The sequence below is a fragment of the Natator depressus genome, chromosome 8, assembly GCF_965152275.1.
Source record: "Natator depressus isolate rNatDep1 chromosome 8, rNatDep2.hap1, whole genome shotgun sequence".
In the NCBI taxonomy this organism is placed as follows: Eukaryota; Metazoa; Chordata; order Testudines; family Cheloniidae; genus Natator; species Natator depressus.
Genome location: NC_134241.1, coordinates 84,099,137 through 84,124,503, shown reverse-complemented (window position 1 = coordinate 84,124,503; position 25,367 = coordinate 84,099,137). Strand labels below are relative to the sequence as shown.

Below are 25,367 nucleotides of genomic sequence, written 5' to 3'. Positions count from 1 at the left end.
AAACTGAATAAACATTGTAATTCTTTATCATTTGTGACATCTTTAGACACTAGAACATAGCAAAAGAAACAACCCTTTCTTTTTCAGTAAATAACAAAGAGCAAGTACAAAGGGAAAATAAATGATACAACACAGCATGAACACATTTTAGTAAATTCCAAGTTTCCTATCAGTGTGCGTCAGAAAGAGAACCATATAATCTACTCATGTTGTTCTGGAAATTAAAACTAGTAAAAACAGGAAACTAGGGCCCTGAACCACTTAAGCAGACTTTTATGTGTCCATGTGCACTCAAATGCACCCACATGAATTCAGTTGTAAGACTGGGCCAAAATACTGAGATGCATGTATTATAAAATATTTCCGAACTAGATAATTTAAAGACAAAAGTTACTGTGCCACTTTAACACATCATTTATTACTATACTTCTCAGTATAGTACACAGACCATCAGGTACCAAGACACATGGATCACTTTGTGCACTACTGACCTGCAGCCACTTCTGGGCCAGAACACTGCTGCTTGAGCCAGGAGGTGAAGAACAACACCGCAGCTATAGGAAGGTGTAAACTGGAGATTTAGGGAGCTATGCCAAAGACACTCAAGTGGGAATCCAGCCAGGGAATGGAGTTTAACAACCTGACTCTTCCAAAAAATGCCAAGGAATCTTTGGGGTGTGTTGTCAGTGTCAGCGCCAGACTTCGACTTTAAGGGTGAAATGTTCAGCTACAGACTCTTATTTGCCCCCCAACTCTGTAGTGAGAAATTACCAACCGGGAGTGCACTACAGTTAGCCCTTAGCGACCAGGGGGGCCCTGCTTTAAATCTTCACTCATCCCTGCCTGTCGGGCACCCCGGGGTACAGCCCCCCCTGCCCGGGCCAGACCCCGGAGTTCAGCGTCCCCCTGGGCCTCCGGGCCCGTTAAGAGACTCTCAGGTTCAGCCCCGCGCCGAGGGGAAACCCTGGGGCTGGGCTCCCTCGGTTCCCACGACCAGTTAGAGACCCCGGGGTTCAGCCCCCCACCCGGGAGCAGCTCCCCCGCCTCCCAGTCCACTCTCACCCGCCTCCCGCGCCCCGCCCGGCCGGCGGCGGAGCTGGTCGGCGTACGGCGGTGGCCGAGTGGTAGGTGGCGGCGGCCTTGTTTGTCCGGCGGCTACCATGGGAACCGGCCCGAGAGCCGCCCCCTGCTCCCCGTCCCCGAGCTGGGCCGAGCCGCGCGGGGAGGCGGGGCCGGTAGCCGAACCCGGAAGGCCCTTGCTCGGCCTGGGTTTGAGCCGGCGAGATGCCGGCGGAGGCCGAGCTCGAGGTGTTGCTCCAAGAGGCCACTCGGCGGAGACTGGCGAAGTTTGACCGGCTGAGAGGTAGGCGCCGGGGTCACGGCTGGCCTCGGGGCCGGGGTGATGGGGTGGGGCCGCTGCTTCAGGGGAGTCACCCCGGAACCGCAGTGTCGAGCTCCCCGTCCTGAGAGTAACTGCCCTAAGCATAGGCCCTGACCCGGCAAAGAGAGAGCCGGGCCGCCCCCGCCCCCAGCCGAAACACCTGTCTCTCAGCGGCCTCTCCGCGGCAAGCATCAGACGTGAAGCTAAGCCCGTCTGGGAGCGTTTGCAGGATCCGGGGCTTGTTCGTGTCGCGCAATGGTTCTTAAACTAGGGCCGCGGGGAGCGGCGTCCCTGGGGTCTGCGGGGAGCGGCGTGGGCCCAGGGACGTGCCGGCCGCCCTTCCCGCAGCCCCCACTGGCCTGCAGCGGCGAACCGCAGCCAGTGGGAGCCGCGATCGGCCGAACCTGCCCACGTCGCAGGGAAACAAACCGGCCCCGCCCGCCAGGGGCTTTCCCCGGGCGAGCGGCTGCCCTAGTTTTGGAACCACTGGTGTAGCGTTTTCCACCTGTAAATCTGAAAGACAAGCGCTTTTCCTGGAAGGTAAGTAATATCCCCAGCTCTGGCTTTTAGTAACTGATGGGAAAATTAAGAGGCGGAGAGTTGTGTCCCAGTGAGCACCCCAGAGTCCCTCAGCCAGGCCACAATCATGCAGGGTTAACTCTAAGGATGGGAGTATTCCCACTGACTTCATTAGAACTGCTCACATATTTAAAGTTAAACACATGCATCAATGTTTGCAGGATCAAGGCCCAAGTCATTTGTAAAGATGAGGATAGCACCCTGGTCTCATGACTCCTAGTTCCATTTCTGTATTCACTGTTTTAGTTCACAGTCCTTCAAAAGAATCCTCTTGGTCGATTTTTACAGCAGTGTGACTCCGCCTATGTAGATCCTTGGCTGGTTCACAACTTTATGGAGTGTGGTGTTAAAAGTAGTGGGGGGAAGGAGGTTCAAATCTGTTCTGAAATAATGAGTTCTGAGGGGAAAACTTCTGCAGATTCTACATAGAGTTTTAGGGGACAAGTGGAAGAGTAAGTAGGGAGAGTTGCAAATTATTTTTAAATTTTTCCATTTTATTGTCACTTTTCTTGAAAAGCCACTTTTTTAGGGATTTCAAAAAAGACGTGAGAGAGGAGAAATACAGTGTTTCCGGCTACAGCTGCTAGTTATGCAGATCAACATGATGTTACAAGATTGAATCTGAGAAGGTTTAAGGTGACTCAGATTACAGGAGAGATGGTGCATATTGAATATATGAACTGCCCTATATGAATGTATCAATGTTTTAGAAAACAATAATTCCATTAAGAGTGACCGTTCTGTAGACCAAGAATAATTAAATTTTCATGGGATTTGAGTTACAATGGGCATAAATCTACTATGGGCTAGCCTGCTGTGCACCAAGTGTTCTTGTGGACTCTGCTGACACACACTAATGGTTCGTTAAGCACACTAAGGTTTTTATAACAAGATAGATACATAAAATCCTAAAGTGAAATCCTGGCTCCACTCATCTTCATGGTAAAACTCCCATTCTCTTCAATGAGGTCCTTATTTCATCTCAAGTGTAAACAGGGCAAATTGTTGTTTTATCTTAATGTAGCCAGTTGAGGGGAATCATAGTAGGAAGTTTAGGATTTCTGGATTTCCTAAGCATTTTTGGCAAGCCTGTCATAACGAATATTCATGAGGCAACCAAATTAAGGTTGTATGTGGCCACTTTTATTTGGGCATTTAATAACATTTGAGTGTTTGATTTTAATGTAAGTTCCTTTAATGTAGTTTTTGTATATCATACTACTGAGAAAGTCATTAATCTCTCACTATTGTACTCTACTGATGGTCTCTCTTGTTAACTCACTTTTCAAATAGGTAAAGTCACACAAACTGGAGAATTCTGGGATGTTGTTGTAATTACAGCAGCTGACAAAAAACAGGAATTGGCTTATCAGCAACAGCTATCAGAAAAGTTGAAAAGAAAGGAACTCCCTCTTGGAGTTCATTACCATGTTTTTGTGGATCCCCCTGGACCAAAAATTGGTGGGTATTTTATTGCCAATTTTTCTGTTTTCGCTTACATGATATAGTAGTTGATACATACCTTTTTCTGACAATCAGTCAAAGAAATTAACTTTGCCGGTCTCTGACTACATTCAGTATAAAGCCAGAAGGCACCATTGTCACCATCTGGTCTGTCCTCCTCTATAATACAGGCCTTAGAACTTCCCTCAATTAATTTATATTTGAACTAGTACATTTATTTTAGAAAAATAGCCAATCTTGATTAAAAATTTCCAGTGATGCAGAAGCCACCTCACCACTGGTAAGGTTCATAATTTAAGATTTCATTACACATTGACTAATTTTCAGACAGACAAAAAGTGCTCATTGTAGTAAGTATTATGACAGTTGTCTCTTATAGCAAGCGAGTTCCAGAAAGCTGTTAGAAGCAGAATTATATTAATTAAATCACAAAAAGTGTTCTAATGGCATTAAGCAGTGTATTTTGATTCAAATGTGTAATTATTAGCATTAATGAGTCTGGTGCTCCTTTGGACTTCATATCAGTTCAGCAGATGTATTAAAATTCACCTAGTAACATTTATATATTGCCCTTAAGGTGCATGCACGGTATATAGATCATGGTGGTTTAGACTTTGATTGTATGTAAATAATATATACATACTCTGTATTATAAGTGCATAACACAAAATGTCACTGATTCATGTTGTTCTTATATGTTCATATTGTACATCATAACGGATCCATTATGGTCTACAGTGGAATACGTTTACACCGATTCATAACACTGAATACATAGCAAGAGTCTTAATGAAAAGTAGTCACTGAGCATGCACAGTGTCATCTTGTAAACTTCAGTAGCTCAGCCATTTGTTTGTTTAGAAAGTAACAAATATGATTAGAATATAGTATAATCTGCAAAGATTAATTTTCTGAAATGAAATTGTTTTATGTTATAGGAGAACAATAAATACCAAAATACTGGTAAACCTCTATTTTTTTTCCTTTTCTGTACTGTACATGTCAAAAAGGTCGTTTGAAAACTTGCTTAAAATCATTAGTGAGATTTTGTATGACAGGTTACATGTCAGAGCCAATTTTTACAGCCTCTGGAATTGATGACAGATCCTTGATGATGATGTCACTCAGAGGATGAATTGGAGGGGGGGGAAGTGTTCTTTTTTCCCCAAGACCTGCCCACGTGAGATGAGGTTTATAGTGGATTGTGCAGAGCATCATAAGGTGACTGCCCAACCTCTTTCCTGCAAGGTTTGATCAACAGTATTGAGATGGAGCTGAATAGTACCATCCTTTCAGAGTTGTTTTATGCAGTCTCAGGAAGATATCATTGCATCCATAGACACTCCGTTCACAATTTAAAAATGATCTTTGCAGCCATGAGGCTAGAGACTTCATTTAAAAATAATTGACAATTTATGCTCTGGAGCAAGAGGTCAGCATCTTAAAAAGCACTTATGTGCCCAGATTCCTCACGCCAGCCCCGTTCAACCCCTGGTACTGCTAGCACATGATTTTAGTATGCTTGGCATATTTATGTAACTAATGTTGATGTTTTTAATTTATGTACTCAATATTTTGTAGGAAATGGTGGATCAACTCTTCATGTCCTTCAGTGCTTGGAAGAGATGTATGGTGATAAATGGACTTCTGTTAATATCATAATAATTCATTCTGGTAAATCCTTTTCCTGATTTAAATTTTCTGTGACACTATGCTATTTTTTCTTTTGCCCCCGAATGCAAATATGGTGCTGGTGATGGGGAGAAGAAGTTGTCAAATGTGACGTCTCTTAAGTGAGCTCAGATTTGGCTGGCTGATTTGGCAGTTGAATGGCATCTGAATGTGGGTTTGCAGTTCATATCCAACTATCTCAGCTAAAGGAGCCTGGAAGTGCTGTGAAACAGCAACCTCAGCTTTTTGAGAGAAAGAAGCCTTATGTCACCATACAGCAACATCCTCTGGGGGAGATGAGTTGTTTGGCTCGTTTATGGTTTGAAATTGCAAAAGAGACTGCTTACATGTAGAAAGAAGAGAGACATTAATGCCAGTCACTTTCTGACAGAGTTTGGCTCTGTGCCAAATATTTGCTCATTTTAAGGGAGTGGGAGAAGTAAACATAAAAAATGGTGCCAGGGGAGTAAAGGACAGGAGAGTGGGAAGGTTTATCTACTAAATCAAAAATGAAATGGAAGTAATTCAGTTTTGTTTTCATTGTATGCAAAAAGTCCTTTTCCTACTTTACTTTGAGCACAAACTGAAGAGGATGAAGTCAATAAATTAGGAAATGCTCTCTTTAATGCATACTGTCTTTTGGACACTTGAGGATCGAGATCAGGATCCATTATTAGTTCTGTCTGAAAGAGTTTGACTGAGATTAGAATGTCAGTTCTTTAAATCTTCATTTTTTTTTTAAAGGCATGCTTAGAATACAGCCGTGTCCATATGTAAAATAGCCACTTCGATATTGTAACTCATAACTAGTTCCTGATAACTGTATATACCAGTAAGAGAGATCTTTAAAGAGGAATGTGAGTGTTTGTGTGTGAAACTTGTATATAATAAAACTTTTTTTTTTAAGGTGGTTATAGTCAACGTTTACCAAATACAAGTGCACTGGGAAAAATTTTCACAGCTTTGCCTTTTGGTGACCCTATTTACCAGATGTTGGAGCTGAAGTTGGCAATGTACATTGATTTTCCGACCCATATGAATCCAGGAATTCTCATTACTTGTGCAGATGATATTGAACTTTATAGTATTGGAGCAACAGAAGTCATCAAGTTTGATAAACCTGGGTTCACTGCATTAGCTCACCCTTCAGATTTGACTATTGGTACCACTCATGGAGTATTTGTGTTAGATTCATCTGCTTTATCAGAAAAAGAGCTTGAATACAGATCTTGTCGTCATTTCCTACATAAACCTAATATTGAAAAGATGCATCAGTCTGGTGCAGTATGCATAAGGAGGAATTGCTCTCAACCAAACTCCTCTGGAGAACACAGTGACTTAAAAATGGACTGCGAGTATGTGTATACAGACAGTTTATTTTACATTGATCATAATGTTGCAAAACAATTACTAACATTTTTTAAGCAGCTGGACACTCTTTGCTGTGAAATAGATGCATATGGTGATTTTCTCCAGGCTCTAGGACCTGGAGCAACTCATGATTACACAAAAATTACAGATAATGTCACAAAAGAAGGATCACAGTTAACAGAAATAAGGCAGAAGCTATTTTCTCTTCTTAAAGGAACATCACTTAATGTTATAGTCTTAAATAATTCCAGGTTCTATCATATTGGGACAACACAAGAGTATTTGTTTCATTTTACTTCTGATAGTAAATTGAAATTGGAGCTTGGCTTACTATCTAAAGCTTTTAGCATCTTTCCAGATAAAGCAGAAAACTCAGCTATATCGGCATGTATCATTCAAAGCATACTGGATTCAAGTTGTGTTATAGCACCTGCCTCTGTTATTGAATACTCTAGGCTGGGACCTGATGTTTCAGTAGGGACAAACAGCATTATCAGTGGTTGTTGCATAAGTGCTAACACAGATGTACCACCAAATTCTTTTGTGAGTTCACTGAGCATCAGAGTTAATGGAAAAGTAATGTATGTGAGTATGGTGCTTGGTGTAGAAGACAACTTGAAAAAGAATGTGAAATTGTTGTCAGATGTACATTCCCTTCAGTTTTTTGGAATCAGTTTACTGCAGTGCTTGGAACTCTGGGACCTGAGAGTTTCAGACCAACTCTTCTCTGGTGACCAGACAAGTTTGGGTTTGTGGACTGCTCGGATTTTCCCTGTTTGTTCTACATTAAGTGGTTCAGTTAGAATGTCATTAAAGATGTTAAATGCTGTGCAAAACAAATCAGCTTTTAAACTGAATGGCTGGAAGCTCCTGTCTATTGAAGAAATGCTCTTCTACAAAGATGTAGAAGACATGTTGAAGTTCAGGCAGCAAATTTATGAAGAAATCACTCTACAAAGACACAAAGAGAAGTCTGATTTGTAGATGTACAGTATTTTTACACTTTGCCTTTCTTTAATTTGAAGATGATTGATTGTTTTCAAGCTTGTAAAACCCAGAAGCAAAAAGTATACATCTTTTTTTTTTCTGATTTCATTGAAGTAGAAATAATGAAATTGCATTAACAGTGTTATTGTAGCATAACATTAATAATGCAAAAAACACAGATAAACTATTCTTTTGATGAAAGAATTAATGAAATATTTCAAATCTATGAAAACACTAAGCGGTGAATTTTCTTGGGGTATCCAGTATGTATGGGTTTTTTTGTTTTGTTTTTTAGTTTTTGTTAATATGGAATGAACATTAATTAGGAGTTTGATTGAAAATTACTTAAAACTTCTTCAGAGTACAATGTTGGCTCTTGCAACATGGTGTGGCATAGCAATGAGTTACATTTCCCTCTTTTCACAGTATCCTTTTAAAATGGGTATTTTAAGAGGCTAAGGTAATTTTCCATTATTTTAAGCAAAACAAAAGATTTTTTTTTATATTTGTTTAAACTTTAGCTCGTCATCACTTTTACAAGCAATGGGAAATTTTGTGTGTTTGTGCTATATATATCTTCTTGCAGAATACTGAATAATTTGTTGAAAGAATATATCTAAAAAGCTGTGATCTGAAATATTGTATCATAAGTAAATTTGAAGTAAATGCACTTTCCATATCTCTGCATTATGGTCCTTTCTGAATCAATGATTTCCGGAATCTAATGGCTTATTAACTTACAATTCCAATTCTTTGAATCCCCTTATGGTGTACAAGTATCTCTCAAGACTCTTACATCTTGTGGTCATTTCATAACTTCAATTCTCAAAGGAGACCAGGGCCAATAGAATGTTCTAGTTCAGTATCACCTTTTGAGTATCAAGCTGTGGTAATGCCTCCTTCATTGTCCCATGTTCAGCTGTGTACGCTTGCTACCTGCAGTCTCTCCTGCAAAATAATATCCGTTTTCGTTCTAGAATACCGACATTCACAATATTCAGTGGCACTGCAATAAACAGTTATTTTGTCCAGAATTTAGAATGTTGTAACTATACACAGTCTCCTCTCTGACAATTGTTCCTCGCACACTTTCCAGAAGCTTCTTCGTTGATGAATATACCTGCTCGCTCTTTTTCATCATCTGGGAACGTGCAGTCACATTCCCAATCCACATCACCCCTTCCATCATGCATTTTTATTCTTGTGTTGACTGTGGATGATCCTGTGCCCTGGCTGTCCATTTTGTGTCTGTGTGCTGAGCTAATTAACTCTGCATGCTCCACAAAGTAATTTTAACTATATTTTTTCCTCAGACTGTTTTACTACATTGTTACAATTTAAAATATTTTACCTTTTTCCCCTTAGAATTTGCCCATTAAGCTGTCACAATGCTAGGGCAGATGAGTTAACACAACATATGACTCCGCTATGCATAAGTGAAAGGTATTTGTTCAGTAGCTGGAAACGTGAGCAAAAAATTGAACTACATTTCTCATGAAAAATATATTTGAAGTCAAACATGAATTTTATGTTTGTCAGTCCCCAGGCCCCTAAAATTAATTATTTTTATATTATAAGCACAGAACCGGATTCTGATCTCTGGCACTAGTCTAAATCTGGAGGAACTCCTTGGATTTACTCTAGTAAAACGGAAATCAGAATTGAGCCCAATATCTTTAATGTTTAACAATAGTTTTAATGACTAAACAAGGCAGTGTATACTGATGTGCAAAATAATGTTGAGTACATGTAGCACTGATCATATCATGGAATTACCAGTAATAAAACTATCCCTTGTTGAGTTCTCCAGGGGTTTTAGAGGAAGGGGAAGCCTAAGGTTATAATGTGGAATTTGAGGTTCGGCTTGTTAGGGTAGGGAGCCTAATGAATGAGTGTGCCATGGTTCACAAAAGATCCTGTGCTTGCGAGTGGTGTTGTAATCAAAGATAAGTATTATCAGATTAAACTTGTACCCACCTTTTTGATATATCTCACAGTAACCAAGTGCTTGTGGGCTGCTTTCTTAACTCCTATTGATATTTCTTGATGCCAGCTACAAAGCAATGGAATGTCTCACCAATAATATTTAATACCAAAGTTTTCTTTAACCTTCATCATGTGTCACTGGTAAGACACTACTTCTTTTGGAAGGTTTATCTACTTGAGTTAAAAGTCTTCTGCATGTGAATCGGTACAGAAGAACTAGACCCCCCCCCCCAGGCTTGCAGCGGGGTGAAAGTGTGGATTTAATTTGCAATGGGGATAAGGATGGATGCCAAGAAAAAAAGGTCTTACGCAACAGGATAAAGTGTTAGTGAAATGTTTGTGTTTTTTTTTTTAAATGGTTGCAGAGGGGTATGTTCGTGAAGACTGAGATTAAGGATTGCAATCAAACACCATACAAATCAAGAAGTAAAAATAGTCATTGAATATGGTGCATGAAGTCATGAGAATGTTTAATCTATCTTTGTAAAATCATAGAATATCAGGGTTGGAAGGGACCTCAGGAGGTCATCTAGTCCAACCCCCTGCTCAAAGCAGGACCAATCCCCAACTAAATCATCCCAGCCAAGCCTTTGTCAAGCCTGACCTTAAAAACCTCTAAGGAAGGAGATTCCAGCACCTCCCTAGGTAATGCATTCCAGTACTTCACCACCTTCCTAGTGAAAAAGTGTTTCCTAATATCCAACCTAAACTTCCCCCACTGCAACTTGAGACCAGTACTCCTTGTTCTGTCATCTGCTACCACTGGGAACAGTCTAGATCCATCCTCTTTGGAACCCCCTTTCAGGTAGTTGAAAGCAGCTATCAAATCCCTCCTCATTCTTCTCTTCCGCAGACTAAACAATCCCAGTTCCCTCAGCCTCTCCTCATCAGTCATGTGTTCCAGTCCCCTAATAATTTTTGTTGCCCTCCGCTGGACACTTTCCAATTTTTCCACATCCTTCTTGTAGTGTGGGGCCCAAACCTGGACACAGTACTCCAGATGAGGCCTCACCGATGTCGAATAGAGGGGAATGATCACGTCCCTCGATCTGCTGGCAATGCCCCTACTTATACAGCCCAAAATGCCATTAGCCTTCTTGCCAACAAGGGTACACTGTTGACTCATATCCAGCTTCTCGTCCACTTTAAATCCTAGGTTTCGAAGTAGCAGCCGTGTTAGAATGTATCCACAAAAAGAAAAGGAGTACTTGTGGCACCTTAGAGACTAACAAATTTATTTGAGCATAAGCTTTCGTGAGCTACAGCTCACTTCATCGGTTGCATGCTCATGAAACCTTATGCTCAAATAAGTTTGTTAGTCTCTAAGATGCCACAAGTACTCCTTTTCTTTTTGTAAACTCTGGGTCTTTTTCTGCACAACTGCTGCCTAGCCATTCGGTCCCTAGTCTGCAGCAGTGCATGGGATTCTTCCGTCCTTAGTGCAGAACTCTGCAGTTGTCTTTGTTGAACCTCATCAAATTTCTTTTGGCCCAACCCTCTAATTTGTCTAGGTCCCTCTGTATCTTATCCCTACTCTCCAGTGTATCTACCACTCCTCCCAGTTTCGTGTCATCTGCAAACTTGCTGAGGGTGCAATCCACGCCATCCTCCAGATCATTAATGAAGATATTGAACAAAACCAGCCCCAGGACTGACCCTTGGGGCACTCTGCTTGATACAGACTGCCAACTAGACATGGAACCATTGATCACTACCCATTGAGCCCGACGAGCTAGCCAGCTTTCTATCCACCTTGTAGTCCATTCATCCAGCCCATACTTCTTTAACTTGTTGGCAAGAATACTGTGGGAGATCATATCAAAAGCTTTGCTAAAATCAAGGAATAACATATCCACTGCTTTCCCCTCACCCACAGAGCCAGTTATCTCATCATAGAAGGCAATTAGATTAGTCAGGCATGACTTGCCCTGGGTGAATCACTTTCCTCTAAGTGCTTCAGAATTGATTCCTTGAGGACCTGCTCCATGATTTTCCAGGGACTGAGATGAGGCTGACTGGCCTGTAGTTTCCCTGATCCTCCTCCTTCCCTTTCTTAAAGATGGGCACTACTGTAGCCTTTTTCCAGTCAGCCAGGACCTCCCCCAATTGCCATGAGTTTTTAAAGATAATGGCCAATGGCTCTGTAATCACATCCGCCAACTCCTTTAGCACCCTCGGATGCAGCGCATCCAGCCCCATGGACTTGTGCTCGTCCAGCTTTTCTAAATAATCCCGAACCACTTCTTTCTCCACAGAGGGCTCCCCATGCTGTGCTGCCCTCCCCATGCTGTGCTGCCCAGTGCAGTAGTCTGGGAGCTGACCTTGTTCGTGAAGACAGGGGCAAAAAAAGCCTAATGTGCATAATCTTTGTGTCATTAACTAGCATGATGTTATACAAAACATTGTGGAAAACACAAATGTTTGACACACAGACTTTGTGTCTTCCATTAGAGACCAGACTTTGCTCCTTGATAGTTTTCATGCTGAATTGCCTCATCAGTATAAAGACTTAAATACACGGTAACCAGTAATTGTATTCTTTTAATATGCTCATTCATTCTTAACTATTATAAGAAGATTTATTTTAAGACGGTCCCCAAACATAATGCATTAATAACCACGTTGTTCACTGAAATTAGTTTTAGTATAAAGACAGAGATTTTGGTTTTTGTATCCAGAGCTGTTGGATCATATTAAAGAAGTTCTGTATTAAAATCACAAGTAAGTTTGATTCTCTTCCCCATAGTTTAAATTGCAGGGCATTGCTAATTAAGAGGTCTCTTGTCTCTTGGTCTGGGTTTTTTTGTTGTTGTAGTTACTGTTTCTCGCCCTCTGTGTGTGAAACTTGCAAGCTGCTAATTGTGTTAGAACATCCTAAAACAGAGAGAGAGATTCAAAGCGATACTTTGTAACAACAAGAAAAGGAGTACTTGTGGCACCTTATAGACTAACCAATTTATATGAGCATACGCTTCGGACCCCCAGGACACTCAGTTAAGCTTGTGATCAAGCTGGCGGTCCGCCGCGAGGCGAGCTACTGCCTGTCCCAGCCCCTGCCTCTCGGCGCTCCCTTGATGCTCTTAACTGAGTGTCCTGGGGGTCTGAAGTGTATGCTCAAATAAATTTGTTAGTCTCTAAGGTGCCACAAGTACTCCTTTTCTTTTTGCGAATACAGACTAACACGGCTGCTACTCTGAAATTTGTAACAACAGAAACGGCACACAGAGACTCCCCAGCCTTTTGTTGTATTTATCTCGCTTTGTTAACAATTGTGATTAAAATAGAGATAGAGAATGTATGTGGATGGATGCTTGGTATAGATAATAGATAATAAATGAATGATCAGGGAGGTGCCAGCCTAGGAGTTCAGTATCGATCGGCCAAAGAATGCGCAGAGTAGAGACAACCAGATGACCTCCGGAGCCTCCCGAAGGGCAGACTGGAATCCACCCAACAGCCTCAAGGATGGGAGAACCAAAGAACAAGATAACATCTGGCAGCACGGAGCCATCAGGAATGTGCCATCTGCTGATTGATTCAGCAACAGCATGATGAAGCAATTCCCATAGACTGGCATAGGAATAAATTCCTATAAAAATGGACTTTAGAAACTGAGAACTTTGAGTCTGGTTCTGCTACCACCCTCCAGGAGCATCGGATGCACATCTGACAAAGACTCAGCTCCACCCTCATGCCCAAGTTACCTGGCCAGTAACTTGGCATGAGCAACGTCTAGGCTGGTAACTATAACAAATTTGCAGAATCTGTGTGTGTGTATGAATGAACCTGTGAATGAACGTGAAACTGAACAAAATGTTATAGCTATAACTGCCTGTCTGCTATGATTCTTTTTGTATTTACAATAAATGCGACATTTTGTCTTATCCCCTTTAATAAGATCCTGCTGGTTTTTATTTTATTGGTATACCACAGCTCGTGTTTGGGGATGAGGAGGTGAGAGAGAGAGGCACAATGACCAAATAGTCTCGGAAGAGTTCTTAATTCCTGAAAAGACTGCAGTCTGTATTCCTCCCAACTGGAAGGACAGGAGTAGAATCCTGGTCAGACCCCACCTCACCCAGCCATGCCTCTGTGGTTTGTGGAGTGCCTTGGAGTACTCCACAACATTTGGGCTTGGGCTGGAGTCCAAATGTCTGCACCACAATTTTACAGCCCCATAGCATGAGCCCCACAAGCCCAAGTCAGCTGACACAGGCCAGCCATGGGGGTTTAATTGCAGTGTACACATATCCCAAGTCTGTAGTAGCCCCCTTTCACTCCCCGCACAGGTGCATGAGAGAGCAAAAAATCTCCCTGAGGGCTCCTCTTCCACTTCAGAAGAGGAAGCACAATCTGTCCCAGAATGTGGAAGCACAGATGTGCTGCTTACTTGCTGTGTTCAATAGTATTTCTGTTCCCGTCATTTACGTATGCTTCCCGGCATGAGCCATGTTTCAAGAACCCAGCAGTTTTACAAAGCCAGAGGGTGTCTGTTAAAACACACTGTGTGGTTAAAGGTTGATCCTATCTCTGTTTTTCCTTTGTATTGTTATAATCCACACAGCTTTCTTTACTTCTGCTTGTTAGTTTTACAAGCAGAACTGTCGATAACGACAAAGAAAATAATTGTCCCTAACAAGGTTTCTTATTATGTAGAGCTGTTCAGTCAGAATCCTATTAGCAGTACTAGCTATGAAATAGTGCATTCATGGTGTAAGAGCTGGGGGGATGCCAGGCTCAATGTAACTCATCACAGCACTGATATAATCTATCCAGGCCAAGTAACATTGAAATCTGTTGTTGCCAAAATATGCTCACAAATCTGTGCCTAAAGTTTTTTCCTACCATGGAAATATGTATATTTTAATTATGGTGTCACGGTAGGACAGTAATTGCATAGTTTGTAAAACAGTGTCTATTTTAAATCTGATTTTGAAGCCCACACACATCCTTTCCTCTTTTTGTTTTGTTTGTTTTTTTGTTTTGTCAGAGGAATACCAGGTGCCACAGAGGGAATGAACAGAACAGGTAATCATCAAATGATCCATCCCCTGTCGTCCATTCCCAGCTTCTGGCAAACAGAGGCTAGGAGCACCATCCCTGTCCATCCTGGCTAATAGCAATTTATGGACCTATCCTCCAGGAACCTATCTGGTTCTTTTTTGAACCCTGTTATAGTCTTGGCCTTCACAACATCCTCTGGCAAGGAGTTCCACAGGTTGACTATGGCTTCAGAATATTGAGGAATCTCTCCTATGCAAGATCTATTCTTTACTTTTTTTTTGGTAGTACTACTATTCCCAAAGTAGACATTGCTTAAACAATTGTCTGTATTAAATATACTGTATGTTGCATTCATTGCTCAAATGTTTACTTGTCTACCTCTCTTAAAATATGCGATAGCCTTGAACAGTTTGTGGCTAAGTAATTTCCTATTTTCCTATCACTTTTGAATAGATTTATTAAATGTCTACTCTTTTTCCTTTGCAAGCCAGTGAGGTGTTTCATGTCCAGTCTCATTTAACATGTAGCTTGACAATGCATTGCCTTGAGAGGAAATAAAACATTTAAATGTTGAAGCAGAGAGCTTAATAAAAGCAGATCTTTTGTAACAGAATAAGTGTAGATTTCTTTTACTGGGTGAGAAAGATTAGATTTTTTTATGGGCTTGTGCCAGTCCAGGATTGCTTTCTGCACTATATATTTTGGCCTTGAGTTTTCAGAAAGCAAACTGGGATCGATAGAGCTGTGATTAATAAAATTGGGGTTCCTCATGCATTTATTTAATGTTTCTAGTGTTTAAGATATAATTAGGTTTAGTGTAATACCTCTGAAAAGCAATCATTTACAGAGCTATGTTTTAAATAAACTATAGTTTTCCATATATTATTTCAAATAAAATATTATAAATATTTTATCACATGCAGTGTTTTGCTTTATGCGTACACATATAAGTATATATGGCTGATGCACATATTTTGCGTGATCAGTTGCAGATCCATCATTAAGGCCATGATTTAGTCACGGGTATTTTCAGTAAAAGTCATGGACAGGTCACAGGCAATAAACAAAAATTCACTGGTGTGAAGGTGTTGTATTGCTTTGTAGGCATAATATAACACATGGTAGGCATAATATAACACATGGTTCCAGCCCTTTTGGCCTTTACAGTCCTCTCTGGATAGAAATTTACAGAAGTAAAAGCATCACCATCACCATGTTTTACAATCTGAAGAATTAGTAGAATGAACAAAAAGAAGGAGAGGAGGCAAATGCTGAGTGTGTATGCTGTGGGCCAGCTTGTGAGTCCTTTCTCACATGGAGGAGTAATTACTTACATGAGTACTACCACTGAATCCAATGGGACTCATGGGACTAAATGTTCACCTGTGCAAAAGAAGCTCACAAGCTGGTCCTGTGTTTGTGTTTGGTGTCAGGACCAGTTGAGCTATATTATGTTAACTTGTTGGGGTTTAAAAATAATGAATTCTATGATTTTAATGTGACCGGGCACATGGATTGCAGTGGGATCAAGTGAGCTGAGATTAGTAGCAGAAGATTGGCTAAAAGAAGTGAAGTTTAAAAAGAGTATTCAAAGGAAAGGAGGTTGTTAGGCCACACTGGGGGATGATCTGGGGCAAAACTTGGAGTCCATGCAGAAGCAGGAGATGAAGAGATCATGTATATTTACTAGCTTTTTAGGGTAGAAAGGATCCATTGATGAACTCTTCATTTAGGCAGGACAAATTAACCCTTCACATTTCTTGCAGCAGGAGTTTTCCATTAAATAAGGACTCTTCCTGAAGAAATGCAGGATTTGACCTAAATGAACACGTGCTGGATTTGCTAGACAAATATAGACTTTATAAACCTCTATAGTGCTGCCAGCTTTCCATCCATCCTGAAATTTTACTGTGCAGGACGGTACAGTCTCAAATAAAGCCAAGATGAGTGTTTAATGATTTTATTCATGTCAGTTTTCTTTATTTAATTAGTTTTCCTGTGTAGTGCAATAATGGGGCTCATAATGAACATCAGCCTAATGATTTCCCTGAATGCTTTGAGAGCATGGTATAATGAAGAGATTTGGCCATACTGTGTATATTATATTATGAAATTTGAGAGGGGAGTATTATTTCAGTAACCTTTTAGGCAGGAAATTGAAATCGGAGAAATTGGACACTTAAAGAAGAACATCAGGAGTGGCAGATGAAAAAACAAATGAAAGCTTAGCAGTACTTGTGGCACCTTAGAGACTAACAAATTTATTAGAGCATAAGCTTTCGTGGGCTACAGCCCACTTCATGGGATGCATAGAATGGAACATATAGTAAGAAGATATATATATACATACAGAGAAGATGGACATTTCCATACAAACTGTAAGAGGCTAATTAGTTAAGATGCACTATTATCAGCAGGAGAAAAAAACTTTTGTAGTGATAATCATGATGGCCCATTTAGACAGTTGACAAGAACGTGTGAGGATACTTAACTTAGGGAAATAGATTCAATATGTGTAATGACCCAGCCACTCCCAGTCTCTATTTAAACCCATGTTAATGGTATCTAGTTTGCATATTAATTCAAGCTCAGCAGTTTCTCCTTAGAGTCTGCTTTTGAAGCTTTTCTGTTGCAAAATTGCCACCCTTAAATCTTTTACTGAATGGCCAAAGAGGTTGAAGTGTTCTCCTATCGGTTTTTGAATGTTATGATTCCTGATGTCAGATTTGTGTCCATTTATTCTTCTGCGTAGAGACTGTCCGGTTTGGCCAATGTACATGGCAGAGGGGCATTGCTGGCACATGATGGCATATATCGCATTGGTAGATGTGCAGGTGAACGAGCCCCTGATGGCGTGGCTAATGTGATTAGGTCCTACGATGGTGTCACTTGAATAAATATGTGGACAGAGTTGGCATCGGGCTTTGTTGCAAGGATAGGTTCCTAGGTTAGTGTTTTTGTTGTGTGGTGTGTGGTTGCTGGTGAGTATTTGTTTCAGGTTCGGGGACTGTCCGTAAGCGAGGACTGGTCTGTCTCCCAAGATCTGTGAGAGTGAGGGATCATTTTTCAGGATAGGCTGTAAATCTCTGATGATGCGCTGGAGAGGTTTTAGTTGGGGGCTGAAGGTGATGGCTAGTGGCGTTCTGTTATTTTCTTTGTTGGGCCTGTCCTGTAGTAGGTGACTTCTGGGTACTCTTTTGGCTCTGTCAATCTGTTTTTTCACTTCAGCAGCAGCTTGAAAGACATACGTTCCAGAAAGATAGGGGAGATTGAGAATAGCAATACAGAGAAGGCTGAAAATGATTTGGATCTCAATAGAAACTACTATTGCCTTGGAAAGAGAATTTATCTGTAATACAAGAGCTCACTGGTTCCATCCTCTTCTTGTTCCTAAATCTCTAATGCACACACTTCACTTTCTCTCTCCTTTCTACTGGCAGCTCAATAGATCGCATGTGGAAGATTAATCCCTTTGCAAATGCCAGTGTTACACTGTGGTAACAAAAATAGCAGTACTTTTAATCCACTGTCACTGAGGAGCCATTGTAAACACCTGTTTCATTTTATGGGCTATTGAGTCCCTTGTCTTTTATTTTCATAATAATGTTCCTTATTTTAAAGTTCTTGTCATTATCAGTGATATATCTGGATGTCACTGGAACAATATTGAAATAGATAATAGTGACTTACCGCCCTTCCACATAGATATTCTTAGAATGGGAAGAAATTAATCTGAAATAAGGATAATTTCAAAGGGTCTAATCCTGTAAAGACTCCATGAAAAGAACTTTTATCAACTGAAATGGGAAGTGAATTTGGCATGCAGGACTCTTGCAAGGTTGAGTTTGACAGTTGTACATTTTCAAATATAAGTTTTTTTAACAAAACTTTAAAAATTAACCCAAGAGCTGTACAGCTGAATGTTCTGTAGATATTGCTTCTGAGGATTACGTTCACTGAAAAATATTGCTTTTGGCTTTTTAATGCTAACTGTATGGATGTTAATTAGAACTGGTCTAACAGTTCAATCAGTGCGTGTATAACTTTTTTAATTTGCAAATTGCCTATGCACCAACTGTGATTTTTCTTTTTTACCATTTTGTTAGTTGTTTTCTGTTATTCAACAAACTCTTCATGCAACCACAATTCATCTTATTGGGTAGGTGGAGAAGGAGCACTCTCGATCACACTGGATAGGGGAGCAGGACCACTGGGACTTCCCCCAAAGGGGATGACAACAAGAATTGTGGTTCCAGGGCTACTTAGGGGGTCGCCCAGCCCTAGGGTGAACCGGTATATGGTCAGATAAGAATCTAAGTTTAGGGGCCTGAGCCCTTGGGGTTCCCCCATCGTTGGTTTTATTTTTGCTATTTTGCCAGCAGTGGCTTCTTTCATAGATCTCAAAGAACTCTACAAAGACCAGTGAGCGTTAATATTCTGATTTTACTAGGGTAGAAACTGAGGGTGCCTTGATCAAGGTCATAAAGCAAATGAATGACAGAGCCAGGAATAAAACCTGTTTTCTTACTCTCCGTACAATACCCTACCATGCTGTTTTCCTAGATTTCTCTCACTGATCCCAAACAGAACACTTGGATGTTTGCAGCCTGACTCTGCTGTCTATGTCAGTGAGCTGGAAATTTCTGGTAGTTTACAGTTCTGGTCCCCTTTTATCAGACAATTCCTCTGACAGGGATAGTTTACGCAGTAAGTAAGGCCAGATCCTGCCTTCACTGATGGCCATAACAAAACTCACAACAATACAGACCCCTTAATATATAGATAGCTTGCTGAATAATCTTCAGAAGTTTCATTAATACAAACATTGATCTGTTTAATCTCTTTTTCTCCGTCAAGGCTTATAAGGAGGTGGGGCAGAAGTGAATATGTTTATGGGTAATCCTTTGTTTATGTTGTGTTTCTAAATTATGGGCTAAGTATTCACAGAACCTACATTTGGATGGGTGCCCATAACTGCATTTTAGGAATCTGAAGAAAAATAAATAAATATGAAGCTAATACAAGCTGGGAAATATAGACACCCATTATGGCCATAAGTCTGTAGCTTTGATAGTTGCTTGGATGTGGAGTGTCAGTTATGAGACCTGTGTCTTCTTAAATATTTGGGTGCATATCACAGGGTGTATTGTCAACGCAACTCAAATTATTCAAAAATACATGCTTGGTTTTGGGTGCAAATCAGGGCAAATAAACTGGTGCGGTCATGCTGTGATAGAAACTACAACAGGAATACTGGTTTGTTTACAATGGGATGTAGCACATTAAAAGTTTTAGGTGCGTATGTGTGTGTATGCACATATTATCTTGACTGGAATCCTTAAGGTAAGACGTTATATACAGAAAAACTGTCAAGGTCAATTGCTGTGCTTTCTAACCTTGATACTATCACTTTAAATATTTGTTTTAAACTACCAGTATAAAACATAAATAGAAGATTCGCAAGTGCAGAGAACAGAATGAATAAAATATTGGAGTGAGAAAAAGAATGTGAGAGACTTTGGGGGAGGGTGGGAGGGACGGGTTGAGAGAGAAAGACAGACAGACAAGGGAGCAGATCATTGGTAAGTTGAATCCAAAGCACTAAACTGCTTACTTTACTTTTTTTAGAGCCTCAAAGATAACCAAACTACTCTCCTTCCTTCCTTCCTTCCTTCCTCCTTAAAGACACTGACCAATGTCAAGCTGTAGTCCCCTGCTGGTGGAAGGTCCACCTACAGCAGAGATGCAAGCCACATAAGTGGCCTGCATCTCCCACTCCTCTTGGGGGTAACAGAGCTGGCCAGTACAGCATTCTCCAGGGCAACCTCTTCCATTAGCATTCCAATAGAACCCCAAGCTGGACTGCCCTAGCAGAAATGATGACAGTACAGCTGCTTTTCGTGTCCCCAGGGCTGAACTCCTGTGAGATAGATCAGGAAACAAGGACACAAAATGCACGTGTACACCATAACCTTGAGCTAATGGGTGAATCAATTTTTCCACTCAATTCTATGATACTTCATTGGCATAACAAGCTGAACAAGCGTTGCCAAAGTGTAAGAAAGAGATGTACTCAGACGAAAACACAACCTATCCACAATAGGATTACACGCTGTGATTGGGGATCGATTCCATGTCTATTCCTCACCACTGATCTGGTGGCAGTTTGCTCACCCTTCCCTATGTATGGGTAGTCAACAGATGGAAGCAAATATTGCTGCGGAAACATTTGCAATTTATTCTTGACACTGTATTTTAAACAAACTGATTAGTTACCTTTATTATTTTATACTTGATAGCACACATTGTTTTGCTCTGTGTCATTGTTGCATGACATTCCATTTGGCACACAGTTTATTTTTAGCCAGAGACTATCAAAGTATTTTTCAGTAGGGCTGTCACTGCACTTGAACAAGGAATCATTACTGCAAGAACTTTACTGAAACAAAGAAGAAATATTGAACAAATGGGGAATTATAAATCTAGACCAACCCAAACTTGCACTGGTAATTAATGTTGCTTCTTTAAATGCAAAATGATATAAATCCATCAACCAGCAGCAAAGGTAGCATTAGCAAATTTACTCATTTGCTAATTTCCTCTTGAGTTCAAGGATAAGGTATTGTATTACTCCTAATCTATATGAAGACTGGCTTGACTCAAATCACATACAGTATCTATGAAAGAAAAAGAGGAAGAAAAGCCAGCAAATTTCTTCAAACCATTAGATCATACTAAATTAGATTATTTTGTTGATTTAATTAATATTTAATTAGAACATTACAAAACTTAGAACTATTTTTATTCTGTACTTCTATACTGTTAACACTTAGATATTTAGAACTAACAAATACAACCTTATGAACTTAGCTTTTCACTGTTAAAATGAAATGAATTTTCCAGAAAGATTGAAATATCTAATATTATGTATAGCATAGGTATGTGTGTGTGTATATTGTTTTACACAGGAAAAAACTCCTAACTCTTTTTGCATAATACATATAATATCATTTAAACTGCAAATATCCATAATTTAAACTGAAAGTGTTCATAGCAAAATAATCTACAATTTGGTAAATTTGATAGTGAAGTTGTTTTGATTACTGGGAGATTGTGATTTGTGTGCTCGTGTTGTACAGGGCATGAAGTATATTGTGAATCGTATTTGCTTTTTCTTGTTAGATGAATGGAAGAAGAAAGTTAGTGAATCATATGCTATAATCTTAGAAAGATTAGAAGATGACCTGCAGATCAAAGAAAAGGAGTTCACAGAACTGAAACACGTCTTTAGGTAAATGATTCTGGAAACTTGTTTATTATATTTAGAAACAATAATTAGTTTTTTAATGTTGGTGTAGTTGCAAATGTTTTCATATATGTGTCAATGAGTGTTGCACATATGGATAGTCTATATCTGCTTTCTATTTATATCTGCTATCTGTTTTCAGGAGTAAGTCCTTATAACTCTGGGCCAGTGTCCCACATCCTAGTACCAAGATTAATGGCTGCTTATTACTAGAGCTGGGTGAATACTGCCAAAATTTTACTGCAAATGTATTTTTGAATTTTGTAATGAATTTGCTTTAGCAGTGTACATACCTCCTTTTGTTCATTCTCCAAAAATACTTTGGCAAACAAGTCTACTGGCAGGCGTATTTGCAGATTTTTACACAAAGATGCAGGCAGAATAGTTGCTGAAAGTAATTTCAAATTCCTAATTGTAGTCACTTTATCAGGAAACCTGATTCTAAAACTCCTACCCATCCAATAAGATAACATACTGTTATGGGTCAGGCATGATCACTGCCTAAGATTCAGAATAAATGCAAAGAAACCATTTTAATCAGGCCTGAAACAATAGAATCATAAAATCGTAGAACGGGAAGAGACCTTGAGAGGTCTTCTAGTCCAGTCCCCTGCACTCAAGGCAGGACTAAGTACTATCTAAACCAGTGGTGGGCAACCTGCGGCCCACGGGCCACACATGGCCCGTCAGGGTAATCCACTGGTGGGCTGCCAGACAGTTTGTTTACATTTACATGGCCCGCAGCTCCCAGTGGCCGCAGTTCACTGTTCCCGGACAATGGGAGCTGCAGGAAGCGGTGCGGGCCGCAGGGATGTGCTGTGGGGAGTGGCCGCCACTCCCCACAGCTCCCATTGGTGGGGAATGGTGAACCGTTGCCACTGGGAGCTGCGGGAGGCCGTGCAAATGTAAACAAGCTGTCTGGCAGCCTACCAATGGATTACCCTGATGGGCAGCATGCGGCCGCAGGTTGCCTACCACTGATCTAAACCATCCCTGACAGGGGTTGTCTAGCCTGCTCTTAAAAATCTCCAACAATGGAGATTCCACAACCTCCTGAGGCAATTTATTCCAGTGCTTAACTAACCTGATGGGAAGTTTTTCCTAATGTCCAACCTAAACCACCCTTGTTGCAATTTAAGCCCATTGCTTCTTGTCCTATCCTCAGAAGTTAATGAGAACAATTTTTCTCCCTCCTCCTTGTAACAGCCTTTTATGTACTTGAAATAACAGTAGCCCACAAAATACAGACACATGGAAAAGCAGAGTAAAAGCTGAATCATGTGGGGGTTTTCAAATGCAGGGGCTGAGGCTTTGATTGATAGAACTGTTTTGGGTGGGGGAGGAGGGTAATTGAGCACAAGCTGAAGTGCCATAGGACAAGCTGAAGCAGCTAGAGAAAGCCAAGAAGATGGTAACAGAAGGCTGGTAACATAGTCCAGAGAAAAAGCTTTTTGGGAAGAGAGTACCTATGGGAAGGCAGGCTTGGATCAGCGAACAAAGGAACTGTCTCCTGCTGTTTGTTTCCTTCTGTGTTCAGGGAAATAGGACTTTGAAAATAAAACTTACATTAAATAAATACCTATTGCCAATTTGTCCTAACTGAAACAACCTACCAGACCCTGAATTTTCTGCTAGCCATAAGTTAAAAGGGATAACAAATACCATGTGAGCTCAACAAATGGCTTGTGAATGAGTTAATTTGCAGAAGCTATCTAGTAAATAATTTCAAACATCAAATGCACTTGAGGAAAATATTGTGTTCTGTTGCCAGACCATTAACAAATAAAAAAGGCAAAATTGGTCAGCTAACCTATTCATTCTGATAATTCACTCAGTTATGTTAATTACCATTGTTTGAAACCCCAATTTGAAATGCAGATTGTTGATTATATTGGGCTGGATCCTGAAAAGTGCTGAGCATTCTGGGTCTGAACCAACAAAGCACTTAAGCGCATGCTTAATTTTAAGTATGTGAGTAACCCCATTGACTTAACTGTAAAGTGTGTATTTAAATGTTTTGCTACAATGCTCAACACTTTGAAGCACTGAGTCCACTGAGCTGCAGTAGAAAGTATATTTTTGTCTCTGCATTAGGTAAAAGAGAAGAAAATAATTTATTATGTGGCTAGCTGGCCACTGGAAGCTGACCACTTTGTCCTGAAACCAAGTGTAGGACCATTAAATGTGTCAGCCAACTTTCTCTTGTTAAGTGGGGAATGCTATTAATTCCCACTGAAGTCAATGAGAATTACTGATACTTAGCACATTGCAGGGCTGGGCCCTCTGTTACTGACATCCAAAAAGTGGACTTTTGACTTTTAATCAGGATTCAAATATCTATCGACAGGTTCAGCTCTCCCATCCACCCTGGGTCACTGGAATTGGTCAGTGTACCCATGTGAATCTAAAATCAGAATCTGGTCTGAAGACTATAGTTTTTGTCCAAGATTAATAGTAATGGGATAATTATTCTGTGTGGCTCTGTCACCTCTGAGGAGACATTAAACGAGGCTGGTAGGATACGCCCACACAAGAGAAAATCTTTTGTTCAGTGAGGAAGAAAAATAATTTTGAGAAACTGGTTAGAGGCCAGGGAGAAGTTGGTTATGAGACTGCTGGAGAAGAAATATGGGGTGGCAAGACTTGTGTACTCTGCTAGTACATTTTGCCTCATAACATACCAGTTGCAGAAGATTTTTGAAAAGGCGTTCTCTTTCCTGTGCTCAGACTTGGCGGCTGAAAGGAAGGTAAGGCTAAATGCAGTTTCCCTAAAACAACCTCAAAATTATGGTGGGACATATCTGCATCTGTGTCCATTTTAAAGGCTGTGTATGGAATTTCACTTTATGTGACATGCTTTGCAAAGAAACAGCCTCCAAAAGCCAGAAACATGTAGTTTTATGATATAAAATGCGACTTCACAGTTCACACTGTTCATCAGTTCACACGGATGTTCTTGATATTATCACATGTGCCTCTGCTGTCAGTATACCATTGCACAACTTGTTAAAGGGTATGCTTTGGATTGTCACATGCCAAAATTGGTGCTGGTCATGTTGACTATTTGTTTTATGTCAGTATCTAGAGGCCACAACAAAGTTCAGATAGACACTGTGTCAGCCTCTGTGCAAGCACAAGGGGGAGAAAGTACCTGCCCTGAAGAATTTACTGTCTAAATAATTGAGGCAGACAAAGGGAAGGAGAAAAAAAAGTGTTATCGTCTCCATTTTGAAGCAGTGGTATTGGGGCACAGGTTGATATAATGACTTGTCCAAGGTCACACCAGCATTCTGTTGCAAAGCTGGCAACTGAACCCAGATCTCCTGAGTGTCAGTGCAGTGCCTTAATCTCAGTCCCACCCTTTTCTGAAGGGTAGCCGATCACAGTAACTTCCTGAAAGAGGGACTTATTTGTTCAGAAGGGGATTCGAAGCACACTCTGGGGAACTCACATTTAGGCTTTGTAACCACAAACTTCAAAATCTAAGACCAATGGAAATGGTTTTATGAATTTTAAAAAAAAATTACTGTGGAAGCCTTTTCAACACATAAACATTGCCTTGCAGTGTTTGCAACTAAACCATTGCTGTCAGAATATGAGAAACACAAAGTGTAACTG

The 25,367-nt window shown here is 40.5% G+C and overlaps 3 protein-coding genes across 8 annotated transcripts in view; 2 read left to right on the top strand and 1 right to left on the bottom strand.

Moving 5' to 3' along the window:
- Positions 1–1,181, bottom strand: part of LRRIQ3 (leucine rich repeats and IQ motif containing 3) — a 108,268-nt gene extending 107,087 nt beyond the window's left edge. Inside the window, exons 1-2 of one of the 2 annotated variants that reach the window (XM_074961533.1) lie at positions 1,063–1,181; positions 492–554 (exon numbers count right to left, since the gene is read on the bottom strand). The gene's annotated coding sequence lies outside the window, so the exon portion shown is untranslated. Of the gene's footprint in view, positions 1–491 lie in introns of both variants that reach the window. The other variant, XM_074961532.1, reaches the window with a different exon arrangement.
- FPGT (fucose-1-phosphate guanylyltransferase) lies at positions 1,080–10,679 on the top strand. Of its 2 annotated transcripts, XM_074961534.1 has the most exons (4): positions 1,080–1,363; positions 3,254–3,421; positions 5,006–5,098; positions 6,003–10,679. In XM_074961534.1, exons 1-4 carry the CDS (start codon positions 1,285–1,287, stop codon positions 7,448–7,450), a joined length of 1,788 nt encoding a protein of 595 aa, XP_074817635.1. In that variant the 5' UTR covers positions 1,080–1,284; the 3' UTR covers positions 7,451–10,679. The 2 variants fall into 2 exon arrangements, with proteins under 2 accessions (XP_074817635.1, XP_074817636.1); XM_074961535.1 differs by lacking the exon at positions 5,006–5,098.
- Positions 10,680–20,837: 10,158 nt separating this feature from the next.
- TNNI3K (TNNI3 interacting kinase) overlaps positions 20,838–25,367 on the top strand; it is a 166,550-nt gene continuing 162,020 nt past the window's right edge. For all 4 annotated transcript variants that reach the window (XM_074961531.1, XM_074961530.1, XM_074961529.1 and 1 more), the window contains exons 1-2: positions 20,838–20,949; positions 21,626–21,734. In XM_074961531.1, the coding sequence (XP_074817632.1) occupies positions 20,910–20,949; positions 21,626–21,734 (149 nt within the window). In that variant the 5' untranslated portion in view covers positions 20,838–20,909. The remainder of the gene's footprint in view (positions 20,950–21,625; positions 21,735–25,367) is intronic.